The sequence below is a fragment of the Stegastes partitus genome, unplaced genomic scaffold (genome assembly GCF_000690725.1).
Source record: "Stegastes partitus isolate 25-593 unplaced genomic scaffold, Stegastes_partitus-1.0.2 Scaffold301, whole genome shotgun sequence".
NCBI lineage: Eukaryota > Metazoa > Chordata > Actinopteri > Pomacentridae > Stegastes > Stegastes partitus.
The window spans coordinates 540,608-554,842 of NW_007578032.1; the positions used below are offsets into that span (position 1 = coordinate 540,608).

At 39.7% G+C, this 14,235-nt stretch overlaps 1 protein-coding gene across 1 annotated transcript in view; it reads left to right on the plus strand.

Annotated features, from left to right (window-relative positions):
- atrn (attractin) overlaps nucleotides 1-14,235 on the plus strand; it is a 197,954-nt gene that overhangs the window by 168,652 nt on the left and 15,067 nt on the right. The window contains exon 27 of the mRNA XM_008283190.1: nucleotides 2,426-2,533. Coding sequence (XP_008281412.1) covers nucleotides 2,426-2,533 — 108 coding nt within the window. The remainder of the gene's footprint in view (nucleotides 1-2,425; nucleotides 2,534-14,235) is intronic.

The window sequence follows — 14,235 nt, forward strand, 5'->3', positions numbered from 1 at the left end:
AACAAGCATCCCTTTGTTCCCCCACATGTTTGACATCCCCCCACCTCCCGCCCCCACGTCTCATTTCTGTCAGTATTTTTCCTGCTCGTGCGATGATTGCAGGTGTTTTTGTTTCAAGGGCCTCGCTGCCGGTATTCAGGTCTTGGTGTCTTGACAGTTGATGCTGTTTGTTTCTCTATTCATAGCACTTTGGCTGCTTTGACAGTCGACAACGCGGCGCGGCGCCTTGTTTATCGTGGTCTTTCCGATCCCCCTTATTCTCTCCCCCCCCCACTCTATTCTTCTTATTCTAATTCACCTCATTTCCTTGTCCATTCTCTTTCTTTAGCCTCCCTGTCCTCTGCCTTCCCTCCTCATAATCTCCTCCCTCCTCCCTTTTTTCTTTGGCCAAGGTCCACGTTATAAATCAGAGCAAAATGAGACTCTGTCGCTGCCTTGCAGTGGTGAAAAGTTACCACAAAGTACAATTATTCAAGTACAGTTTGACGGTACTTGTTCTGGATTCTTTCCATTCTATGTTAGATTATACAGGGACACTGGAGCGAAATAGTTCTCCCTCCATTGTACGCATGTGACAATTCTGCAGTAGTGTGCATGTAAAGATTTGTAATACAAAGCATACAATATGTTTATATAATGTGATTTTTACCCAGGGTCAGCAATAACACAAGTATTTTACATTGCAAACAAGGCTTTACAAATGGTTAACGCCTGGTAATTCTGGTATTTAATAGATTAGTTCTAAGCTACCGTGAGTTCCTTTTTGTTGCAAGGTTGTGAGCGGAAACCCAATGCTGCAAATCAATGATTACTGATTTATAATATGTAAGCGCACCGTTCTGGATAATGATTATTTTTGAACCTCAAAGCTGCATTGATTAATATTCATATTTACAGCCGAGTTGATGGATGCAACTCTAGTTTAACGCTAAATTAGCCCGCATGAGAGATTTGGAAGCTTTTTTTATTTCTTTTTTTTTGTGAGTTTTTTTTTCTGCTAACAACTTCACAGTTTTGGCTCTCTCCTCTGTCTCATTTTCAGCTGCAGCGAGCAGTATAAACTTCACATCATGCATCAAACGGCAGACAAATACAGTTAGCAACAAGTTGGGGAACATAGTGGAGCGTTTGCTCGCTAAAGAGACAAATATCTCCCTCAGGAGTAGGTGGAAACAAAAACGAAAGAGAGTCAATAAAACTGTGGAACTGTTAGGGACTCGGTTGCAACTAACGGTCATTTTCACACACAAAAAAAGGCCTGAACTAGGTTGAACTGCAGGCTGTGTTTAACTAATTAAATCTCTACAGTTTAAATACTGTAGAGTCACCTTTTGTTTCTCCTAATACTGGTGACAAAGTTGGAAAATTGGATTTTGTGCTACATGATATAAAGAGGAGCAGTTGTCAAGAAGTTGTTGAGAGATACATTCAGCATGGTGAAACATCTGTCTGGTGTTGATTTGCATAGTAGTGTGAAAAGTTAATCACTAAGTAAAATAGCTCTAATAGTTTTTTTTGTTGTTGTTGTTTGGACTCATGAAATTCGACTGGGATATTCATTTTATTCTGCTTTTACTTGATGTATGCATACATTTATTTATTCTATCTACTGTATTGTCCCTGTTTGTGTCTGCTTGTGTTGGCTGCAGCATGGGTGAAATAGCCCAAGACTAATTTCCCACACCTCGGAAAATAAAGTTAATCTTAAATCTTGAATATTTATAGAGGTTCTAAGAAAGAGAGTATCAAAATATCTATAGTGTGTAGAACTGCTATTTTTTACGGTATTGGTACCACTTGTGAATATTTGGAAAAACAATTGGAGGCAACAAGAGCAAAATAAGGTCCTACTTGAGCAAAATATGACAAATGCAGCTGAACATCTAGCATGGTGAAACGTTATCTTAAGGTTGATGTGCAGACTGGTGTAAAAAAAACAGTTTGTAAAAACTTACGTAGTAAAATATCTTCAGTATGCCGTCACTTTTTCTAGCATTGGTATCATCTGGGAGCACACACATTGTTGCACATGCTCATTCCAAGTTTTTTTTTTTTTAGTTTTTGTTTAAAAAAATAAATAAATAAATAACCAAAAAAAATATATATATGGCATTATAACTGTGTCATACTGCACAGAAGACAGACCTGAATTCCTGCTACTTCTATTCATGGTTGTTCTGTTTCCATAGAGGTGCTGGACTTTATATTGCAGTGAAAAATGAGTCTAAAGTGAGTACAAACACCCAGCTACTGCCTGGAGTTCAGTGGGTTTAAAACACTCCACCGTGTTTTGATAAGTTCCGCTCGCTAACCGGAGATGAAACACGTTGCCAACATGACGGGCAGCGGATTGGAGAATCGACGGTCTTGTGTTTACCTGTCGCTGACCTTCACACTCCTCTCCTTCTTCTTCCCTTTTTCTTAGCAACTGCTGAGGGAGATGCAGCAGATGGCCAGCCGGCCTTTCGCCACCATCAACGTCGCCTTGGAGACGGACGAAGAGCCGCCTGACCTGATAGGAGGAAACGTCAAGGTGAGCGCAACCTTTTCTTAAAGCAATCACCGCCGGGCCCTGGGGACCTACCTTTAGTCTGGGCTGACAGCGCCACAAGCTGGGAAGCTCCATCCATCACTGCCAGCGTCGCTCATCTCCCCTCAAGTGGGAGCTCGGTCTCAGCTGCAGTTTGATTACACTTACATATTCTTCTCGTCATCTGCTTTGCGTCATTTTTGAGTGAAGTCTTCAAGGTGGTTTTTCTGCAAACAACGGAGGGCGGACCGAGCTCACTTTAGTAAGAAGAGTGGTGCTGGTCCACTTCACCTAATGAGGGTCAATACAGTGAAGGCCGGTTGATGACGACGAGTAACCCAGCACATTATACCAGCTATATCCAGTTATTGCAGGTAGCCTGTGAATTCTAATGGGAGCGAATTCAGTTAACCCCGGAGTCAAATACATGCAGATGAGAATAAGGTAATGTAGACTATACTTAGAAATCAGATAAGAGTTTTGTTCCAACATCTTTATTTGTACAAGTAAATAAACACCTACTCGCAAGAAATGTTTGCTGGCATGAAAATAGAGACCATTAGGGGATAATAATCGAGTCATCTCGCTGAGCAGCCTTGTTTTGGTGCATCGAACCATCTGTGTTTTTGAAAGACGAGGAGAGAAATTGAAGGTAGCACCTTCTGTCAATATGATTATACAGCTTGTTGGAGCAAAGTCATTCATATAGGAGAGCGATGTACACGCTGGAAGACGGAGTCGATGGTAAGACGGGGCTTAGGGTTTCTTAAAACGTGGCTCGAGATGGAAAACATGCAACTGTTGGGGCCTTGTTTTGTTAGACTGGATCGCAGAGTCGCGTTCAAACGAATGTAGTCAGGCGGGGATTTTAATTTAATTCCCCAAAACTAAGCGTGAGTTAGCGGTTTATGCACGTTCAAGACCAGAAAGAAAGAAATTAAAGGTGTGTTTAAACTGGTTTCGGATGGAGTTTCATGTTAAATATTTGGAAATAATTACGTCGACTACTGTTGTTGTAGGTTCTTGGTGATAACAGACGTCTTCGTGTTTCTCGACTTACAGAAATGCCACAAAACCCAAAAGCACATATGTTGCCACCAAGACACTGAGAAATCTGTGAAACCTCCCACTATATTGGGATGAATGGAGCTTTTTCTGGTGCATGGGAAAAAAAATCCAAATTACCTCCGAATTACACAAGCAATGTGAACAACTTTATGCGGAAAACCTTCCAAATTGGCCACTTAATGTTATATTCATGTATTTAAAGACCATTTCTGAGTTTGTTTTACCTTTTGAACTTGTCCATATGGTGTTTTTTTTATGCTAGAAGTAAGAATGTGAGTAAAATCAGCAATTAACACCACGATAGAGCATTTCCATTTTGAAACTAATACACCAAGAAACATTGCTGATTCAATCTGCGTAGCAAACCTGACTGCATTACAACTTGTGTAGCCTAAAGTAGTTTAACAGTGTTTGAGCAGAGTTTAAGGTGAGTGTGCTCGAACTTCATGGATGTGCACAACAGTGTAGACGTACATTAAGTTCAGAAAGAATTAGTCATGTAAAAGGCAACGAGTTAACATGTTGCTCTGATGAGTTTTTAGGGATTCGAACAATGATTAGCGAGAGACTTTAATTATGTCGGCAAGCAGAAAAGAGTCTTAACGGTGTCAAATCTGCCAGTGAAGAAGCAAGTGGAAGGAACGTGGCGCCTTTCGTGTGAACAGAAAACACCTGCTGTCTCCCGACAACAGAATTAATTCAGTCAGAAGAACTAAGTCTGGAGGGACAATTACCATGATTAAAATAGAAACAGATGAAGCGTGAGTCCCTTTCTACGCTTTCCTAGAACATCGGGAGATCAAAGCCGGGGTGGGCGGTGTTTATTCGGCTTCACAATTCCAAACTAACCCTTCAGTGTATTTGTAATTCAAGTGGTCTGAGAGGAAAGTGAACTCCTGAACCTCCACTTGGCTTCGTTTTAGGGTTTCAGAAGATCTCAACTGTGGCAGAAGGCTTTAGCCAGTCCAAGTCCAGGTCTTTTTAGATCAGGTGAAATGGAAGTAAAGATCAACAAAGTCCACTTTAGGCAGCAGGACATGGTGCTTTAATAGGTTAAACAGAAGACTTTTGAATCCCTGGTGAAGCCGCGAGTGAATGTTGATTTTTGGTTTTGACCGGCTGCTGCAGCTTCAACCCTTAAACCCCAACGGACGCACTCCGAATTCACATCTCTGCTGAATCTCTCCTGAATTATATATCGCGGTAAGATATAGCACACATCAAATGAAACCGCACGACTCGACCTTTCTAACAATGCTAGTCGCTTGTCTGTGCGACAATGTGTCGGCGAGAAAGATAATTTTGGATTTACATCAAATTTATTCATAGTCACAACCTGAGACAACCCAGCAACCTCTATGCAATGCAAATACTACATTAATATTAAGGTATGTCTACAGTGATATGCTAATATATAGCAAGAAACCAGAACCAGAGCTTCACTAATGTGCATATTTGTACATACAGAGACAGTAGCAACATTCCTGTAATTAGTACTTGGGTATATCTTGGTTTGTTTTTATTTTTTCATTTCCTGAATGTTTGGCGCTGTCTTTGCTGCTGAAACCTTGCAAATTTCCCCACTGTGGGATTAATAAAGGCTTATCTCATCCTAACTTACGAAGACGGATCAAACTTCTGCAACGCTGTGTTTTTGCGAATTTCCTCACTCATTTTTCACACTTGTGATTCTCGACTGAATAAGTTCCAGAGGCAGCGATGTTTCATGATACTGGTCTACCACATATCAAAAGAATCTACTCGTTCCGATGATACCTCAAACGTCAAAGAGTAGTCTGGATTTCAAGATTATTTCTGCATTGTCTGCAGCATAGCTTTGACATCCAACTTGGTATAAATCACAAGCAGAAAACACTGGATTTGCTTTTCTTGGATGCAAAATTTGTGGTTAAAAGACGAGTTCAGGTGGCCTGTTTGTAAGTAGGTGGTGGTGAATCTAAACTCTGTTGGGTCCAACGCAAAGTGGTCCATTTGGGCAAACATTGGCCTGGTTCATTACCTATGCAAAAAAAATTCCCAATTTCTACATCATGTAGTATCCAGCCATCATGGTTTGGATCAGTCTCCACTCCACAATTACAAAAAACAGTCAGTACTGCCAACACTTTATTGTGAAATACATGTACAACCATAACAATTATACTGTAGGTGTTATTCACTGATATAAAGGTCAGTGTGGTAAATATGCAAGTATTATCATATTTAATGAAGGAAAATCCAAAAGATCTCAACTGTTGTGAAAAAAACAAGACGCAACATGAATGGCTAGTTGTTATTATGACCAAGATAACAGCTTAAAAGTAAAAGATTATCCCATAAAAAAACCAATACCCTGAATACATGGTTAAACATTAACAAGAGCTCCTAACAGTACATTTCCACCACAAATGTATTAGTTCCAAGAAATCTGCTCTTCGGTTCAATGTGGAGGCAGATGCAAATATCTCAAACCCGGGCAAGTCCAATTAACATTAAAGTGGTAGTTTTTTTGGATAAATTGACCATTTCTGCAGAGTTCCCAAGGCACCTGAACCAATTACTCATAATTTGCCCATTTCTTTGGAGCCGTTGGGATAAGCTGACCTCACTAACTTATCGGCCTAATCTTTGAGCAGATTCAGTTGCAAAAATATGGTAGTAGGTTTTAATAATAATGATAAACTCATTTGTGCAGCACCTTTCACACTCTGGTGTGTTGGAGCTGTAGGTGAAGTGAAGTAGAGTTTCGAACGGATCTCATTTACTTTTATGGGTTCCATCAACGTGAAATTAAACTTTGTCTCTTTAAACTGATGTTCTTATTCCGGTGAAAGTGTAAAAATTTGGATTATATCTTTGGCTCTTTAGTGTTTTTTTACTGCAACCCAACTGCCATTATGTTCCAGTTGGATTACAAAGTACAGAAAAGTAACTTATGATGGGCCAAATGGTGATATCATGTTTTACTTAATATTTACATTGGAAAAAGTGAACTCTACAACTTGACTTTTCCTAAAATTAGGCTCCAACAATGCTTATCTGAGAAGAATCAAAGGATTGAACTTGAACTAGTGGCATAAATATTACTTGTTAAACTTAAACATCACTGTTTTTAACTGTTTTCTTTCACTTTGTCCATTTAAATTGGTATTTTAATTTCGGCAAAAGTGCGAAAATTAAGTTTACATCCTTTTATACCTCAACTGCCATTATCTTCCAGTTGGATTACAAAATGCAGAAAAGTAAAGAATGATGGACCAAATGGCCAAATTATGTTCTTACTCAATGTTTTCATTGGAAAAATAAGAACGTTCAACTTGACTTTCCCTAAAACTAAGTTGCAGCAATGCTTATTTGACAGGAATCAGCTGATTTAGGTGCAACCAGCTTGTAACAGTGTAATATTACATTTTAGCTTAATTTGGATCGACTTAATTCAGTATTCAGTCCGTTTAATTCTCTTTTCTCAGTATGCAAGCGCTGCAGCTCCAGACTTACACGAGCACGAACTCGTCGAACGCAGACGATCAGCCCACAACGGGGGTGTCGAACGTACAGAAATGGGCATATTTTAAAGCCGGAGACGGAAGCACTGAACGCTGCATTTAAACATAAAGGTCAAGCAGAGTTTGGGGGGTGGCGGCTGAGAAGACTTCATTACCGAGCAGAAGAGTTGAAGCAGAGTTGGAGCAGATTTAAATGCAGATACCGGCGGCAGGAAACATTTAAAAAGTGAGAAAAGCGTGCAGAGTTGTAGAAACTGCGAGAGCCGGCGTACCTGCGACGGCGCGCCCGGTGATGGATGAGCCCTGAATGCAGATGCGGTGCAGGACGGCGGGGCCGTTCGGGGGCCCCTCGGCTCTGACAGGGTCCATGCATCTCCAGGGGGACTGGGCTCTGCAGCGCAAGGTTACCAAAGGCTGCCGGGCCCCTGAGGAAGATCAGCAATAATCACATGTTCACAGGCTTCACTCCTCGGCTGCTCTAAACGCCTCCTCCTCCTCTTTTATGCTCCTTTCCCCCTCGTGTTCTTTGCGATTTATCATCTTTTACTGTCCTTTTTTTTTTCTTTCTTTCTTTGCTTTACTATTTTGTCCTGTTTTCATCTCCTCTCCTCTGGTTTTTAATCATCTTTTCTGTTTCTCAGCTTTCTTTTCTCCTGTTTTTAGATTTCTTTCTCCTCTTTTCTCTTCACGCGTCTCGGCCACATTATTTATCGTCCCCATGTTTTTTGTTCTCCTCTCTTTTTTTGACTCGTTCTGTCCTTTTCTTTTTCATCTTTTCTCTCTCGTCTCCCATCAGACGTCTTTATTTTTACCACCTTTTCTTTGCCAGCTCTTCTCTTTTTTCCTCCTTTTCTCTTCTTCTGTTTCTCTGTGCTGCAGCTTTGTTCTCTTTCCTTCTTGTTGCTTTTTGATTTCTGTTTTTTTTCTACCCCCCTCCTCTTGTTCTGGTCTCTATTTATACTCTTTTGTTCACCTTAATTTTTGCCGTTAATGTTCACTATATTGTCCTTAACTTTATTTGTCGTCTCCATTTATTTTTTTTGACTCTTTCTATCCTTTTCTTTATGTCTTTTCTCTTTCGTCTCCCATCTGACATCCTTACTTTACCATAGTGTCCTGTTTTCATGTCTTCTCTTCAGTTTTTTTAATCATCTTTTGTCAGTTCTTTTCCTCCCTTTCTCATCATCCTGTCATCACTATCCTCCTCCTTCTTCTTCTGTTTTGCAGATTTGTTCTGTTTTCTTCTCTTCTTTTTGTGTATTCTACAGTTTTCATCTCTTTCCAGTTCTTCTTTTCCTCTGTTTTTGTTCTTCCTTTCCTCACCTCTGGTTCTGTTTTCCACTTTTAGCTCTTGTTTTTTCACCTCGCTTGTTCTTCTCTTCTGTTTTTTCATCTTTTTTTGGCTCCATTTTGACTCTTTCCATGCATTCCTTTATATCTTCTCTCTTCTCTCTCGTCTCCCGTCTGACTGATTTCTTTCACCCTTCTTCTATTTCTCTGTTTCCTTCTCTATTTTTTAAGTATTTACCAGTTTTCTTCTCATTTCAAGTATTTCTTTTGTCCTGTTTCGATGTTTTTTTTCTCTTTTCCCACCTCTGCTTCCTTCGTCTAGTCTGTTCACTCTGTTTTTTTGTTGTTTTCTTCCTTTTTTTGCTCCATTTCCATCCTTTTCTTTGTACCCTTCCTCTTCTTTTCTTCCCCTCCTCTCTCGTCTCCCGTCCGACATCCCTACTTTACCATAGTGTCCTCCTCTAATTTACCAGCCCTCCACCGATGCTATCAGCTGTCTGGGGTTTTTCTGTTGGCCTTATCTGCTGCTGTTTGTGTGGCTGTGTGCGCTCATATGCATTCTGTCTGCGCTGCTGTGTGTGTGTGTGTGTTTTTTTTTTCTTCCGTGGGTGTTTGTGTGCAACACGATGTGCCGCGGCGAAGACAGAAAAGATGCTGTGGAATCTGGGCCCACCTCCGCCGCCTCCTCCTCCGTCTCCGCATTAGCTTTTCTTCTCTGGGCTCCAGTCGTCTTTTCTTGCATTCTCTGCCGGCCTGCTCTCCTCCTCTCCATCAGGGCAGGAGCAGAGATCCAATTTAGATCTTCCTCCTCAGCTTTCTGTGCCTTCACCTACTCAGACGGTGAGTGCGCGCCATCCTATCTCCTCCCGGCTCAGATTGAGCGACTCGGAGCAGGTCCTTCCCCTTGTTTCCGTGCTGTTTTATCAGGATGCTACAGTGGTGTATTAAGACCCGCAATCAGAGCGTACGGGAGGCCGGGCGCCGCACAGCGAGCTGAAGATCATTAAAGTTGTTTATAGTCTCGATGGGAAGTCCAAACTTGCTCCGCCGATGAGATATATTCACTCAGCTTCTGCCAAATGGAGCCCGCTGCCCCGGCATCACAGGCAGATGATTACCTCTGTGACGCCTTCTCCTCGGCTTTTATTCATAGATACCGTGGGACGGGGGGAAATCGGCAAGACGCGAGGCAAGAAAGAGTCGGGGGCAGCGGGGACTGTTATATCTAACGCCACTCTGCTGTACCTTTATCACCTGAGCTTGAAGTATTTTCCATTCAATTACATGCATTTAGCAGATTTCTGCACCAGCTGCCTCCAGATTACTTTGCTTCACAGCTAAACTGCATCTCGTTGACGTTTTGAGGGACGTTTCACGAATACGCTTCACATCGGCACAACTTTGCCCTTTATTTTGTTGCTCTACTGTCACTCCTTTCTAGCCAACCAATCGCAAGTTAGAAAAATAAAAAAATAACACCTGTTTTAAAGGGATGTATTTTAACCCGAAAGGTGCTGTTTTCTAAACCCAATCAAGTAGTTATTGTTGTGAAAGTGTTGACCAAAGCGTGAGGTCTTCCTAAAACCAACCATGGAGTTGTGATGCCTAAAGCTTCACTGAAAAAATATGAATAGAATCTGTAAAAACACGAGAAAAATTGGCAGCAAGAGGGACAGAAAAAATAAATTAATGCTGTAATGTTTAAAAAAAAACAAAAAAAAAAACTAAACAACTCCACAAAACCAAACACAAATGGGAAAGAAGCAGGAAATGGCTGCTAAAGTGTTTTATTTTTCACAAAATACAGAAAGAAATGTGTAATTTTATGGTCACACGTTGTAAAGAACAAATGACTTTTGTAAAAATACAGATTATTTTTTAAAATGATTTACCATTTTTCAATCCTTAGTAAACCTGTAAAATAATAATAATTTTAGCTGATTAAATACAGAAAAAATATATAATATTACAGCCACACATTGTAAAACAACAAATTGCTGTTTTTTGTTTTACAGTCAACATGTAAATTTATACTTTTTGCGTTATTTACTTGATATTATCTGTAATTTAGTCCAAAAAAAAAGAGAGAAAATCTATAAAATAACATTTTTGTTATTACTTAATAAATATGCTTTTCTGTAAAATGACATTGACAATAACATTATTATTATTATTGTTATCATTATTATTATTATTAGTAGTAGTAGTAGTAGTAGTATTTTACATTTTGGGTCCATTTTTTAGTGTTAACATTTAATTTTTTCCCCTTTAATTTAATTATTTATTGTCTGCAATTTATCAAAACAATAAAGATCTGCAAAATTACAGTAAAATGTTAAAACATTACATTTAAAAACACTTTTTTTTTCCCTCACAGTGTAGCCAAACAGCAAATAAAAGTTTAACAGAACTCTCAGAACAAAGGTCTCACTTATGGGGCTTTTGTGGCTTTTTTGAACTCCAAAAACAACAACATTTTGTTTAAAACAGAAATGACAATGCAGTGTAGTTGTAGAAGAGTGATTTTTGGGAGACAGGGCTGCAAGAAAAAGAGTGATGTTCAAATTCTGGTCATTTCTGAGCTGCATAGTAAAGACGTCTGTCTGGTAAATCCAGAATTAAAAAGAAACCAGCTCCACATTTTACACTGTAGATTCTTCAGACATCTTCCCCGTGATGTTTGATGAAAGGAGGCAGGTTTGGGCCTTTTTATTCCGACAAATAGCACAATTATAACCCTGAAGTTGTTTTTTTTTGCACCTACAAATAAATCACCCGCGATACTTACAGGAATGCTTTGCATGCAGCGTCTCCTGGTTACCTGGAGAGAGGACACTCCAAGCGCTGCTTTAAAAGAAAAATGTGCTCTCATTGTCTGCCTGGAAACGTAAGAGATGCTGCAGGTAGATGCTGGTGACTCAGTTTTCATGAATAACTTCCACTTCAACACAATGGAGCTGAGCGCAGAAGTTTATTTCATTCGTTTGCAGATGTTTGTTCCCGGGAAGCCTCTCATCAGTTTGGAGAGAAGTTTGAGTAACCTTCTACAAGTCAAACGTTAGATTAGTGTGTGACGGAGACATGAAGGACGAACATTAGTGCAAGAAAAAGCACATTTGACTCACAATGTAAGGATCCTATACTCACCAACTTTAATGCTCTCGTTCTAACTGAGAACCCGACAGAACCGGAGGCAGGAAATCATCGGTCACTGCACCCATGGGTGCAACTAACACTAAAGTCTGGTCTCAGTATTAATAGGCGATAAAGCTATTAACTGCCCACAGCGGATCGGAATAAGGAAGTGACGACAAACAAAACAAACTATCGAACAACAAAAGAAGTTTTTACGAGTTAGTCTCCTGGTTCTTCTTGTTTGAGGCTTAAAGCAAACAAATATTACAGATAAAACCAACAAACAGAGTCGGAAAGTGTCAGAACGTCGAGCAATTATTGTAAAAAACCACAGAAGGTTATAACAAAATCGACAATAAGAACAACAACATGGAATCAACATGTGTGAAAAAGTGTTACCAATGCTGGTTTTAAGAAAAACTAATTAACTCTACTTACCACAAATGCTCCTCTACTTACATTTTAATTTGTTTATATACCTTATACAGTCGTCCTCAGATGTATTCATAGCCTCCCATTAAAGAAGGAAAAACAACAGCTGTCACTGAAATAAGTTGAAATTGACAAAAGTAATAATAAATTAAAAATTTAATGAAAATCATGACGTTGCTTTTGAATTGTGGTTCAACAGAAATATTTTTAAAAAAAACAAACAAAAAAAAAACAATCAAACAAGCATGATAGGACCCATAAACTAATATTTAGTTGAACAACCCTTTGATCCAATCACTGCCATCAGGTGTTTTCTGTAACTCTCAGTCAGACTTCTGCACCTGTTGACAGGTGTTCTGATTTCACTGCTCATCAGCAAAGGGCTCTAATTTGTCTGGGACAGTTTTTAATTTATTTTTTATTTTTTAATTATTCTTGTCAACCACAGTTCAAAAGCAATGTCTTATTTCACTAAATTATAATTTAGCAAATTTTTATTTATTATTACTTTTTTCAGTTTCTAATTATTTGAGTGACTTTTGTGAATTTTGCCTTTTCTTTAATGGAAGAGGATGAATATGAATATGAGGACGACTCTATATCCTCTCTGCTCTGTGTAAACACTTCCTGCAGTTCAGCCGAGAAGTTTTCTATTTTCCATCACGTGGCTGTTGGTCACAGGTACATCACTGATGGCTTCACGGTTGCAACAAGAAGTGGTGAATTTTTTGTTTTTTACAGAATCCAACCAGTCCAAACTGTTTATTTTTAGTAGATTTTTAAACGAGACAAATAGAATAAAGTGATTAGGATGAAATATTTGGATGATAAGATTAGATACATTTTTAACAAACCATTAGTTTGCTGTTTTTACCGCTTCCGACTCTGATAAATGGTGCAATTTTGGCAGTTTTAAAAACAAATAACACACTGTTTAAATCTTTTGGTGGGTTTTAGGGTTCAAATTTCATAAAATGCTGTTTGAAAAAGGAGCACAGATTCTATTAAACAAACTGCTCCTAAATCATTCCATCATACTCACTCAGAATTCCAAGCAGCAGACAGCAGAAAGCCGCTCGACGCCGCTGTTGTTTCCAGGTCGAGTTAAACTGATCTGAAAATGCGTTAAAGAAGCTGAAGGCAGCCCTTGTTGTTTCACTGTGATCGATATTTTCCTGCGTCCGGTCTGATCTCACCTCACTTCAACTTACTCCATCCTCAAACTCTTCTTCTTCTTACATCTGTTTTGTTTTTTGTTTTTTTTTCCTGCAGCGTTTAGTTCAAATACGTTGCAATATGGCGCCGCTATTACAGGCTGGCAAACATTTTCTTGGCAAACAGGGGAAAAAAAACAAAAAACTGAGTGAATAAAAACTCATCAAAGTTGGCTCAGCGGAAGTGGCTGTACCTGGTGAGTCATAGCGACGGGGAGTTTGACTCGCTCGTGTTGCTGCTGGGGGGGGAAACTGCACCCCGGCTGCCGCTAAAGCAGAGATGAATGCAGCGGATGAAAGCGAAGCAGCATGCGGCCGCCGTGCGTGTGTGTGTGTGTGTGTGTGTGTGTGAGGGCTCGGCAGCGATTCCTTACGTGCCGGGGCTAATTACTGGAGGTAATTTAACAAAACCTTTTGCCGCTCTGCCTGGCCAGTCTAGATAACTCTCAGGAGTGGCGCTGAAGGGGGAGGTTGAGCGGGAAAAGAGTTGTGGGGGGGGACGGGAGGGTTGGATTCGACGCTATAAAACAAAGGCATCTGCTGGGGAATGCTATTAACACGCAGCCTCTGAAGAAGACCACAGGAACAGACACTACCTTTGGGGAACATCTTAGAGGTGGGGAAAATATTCCGCGCACAAAGAGTTTAAAAGGATGGATAATTGAATTTTTTCAAGGTGTTGTGTTTTGTTTCCTCCTCCCCTCCTCTTAATTTCTACATAGGAGGAAATAAAGTGGACATGTGTGTTAAAGAAGATAAAATGAATTTCTTTTTTTTTCTTTTTTTTTTTGAAGGGTGGGCTTTTTTGTTTTTGTCAGAAATGGAAAGTGACGCACCTGGTTTGTAGCCTCCAGAGGAAAATGAGGTTGTAGGTTTTTTTTACTTGGTTTATTTTTTGGGGTAACCTGTGCACGAAACCACAACAGACAAATAGTTGGTTATTAAAGGTATAACAAACATTTTTATCAGTGGAAACTTGTGTGAAAGAATAATTACGATGATCTATTTTTCTGTTTTTCTCTCGTGGATGAACAGAAGTTTTCTTTCGCTTCTTCTTCCT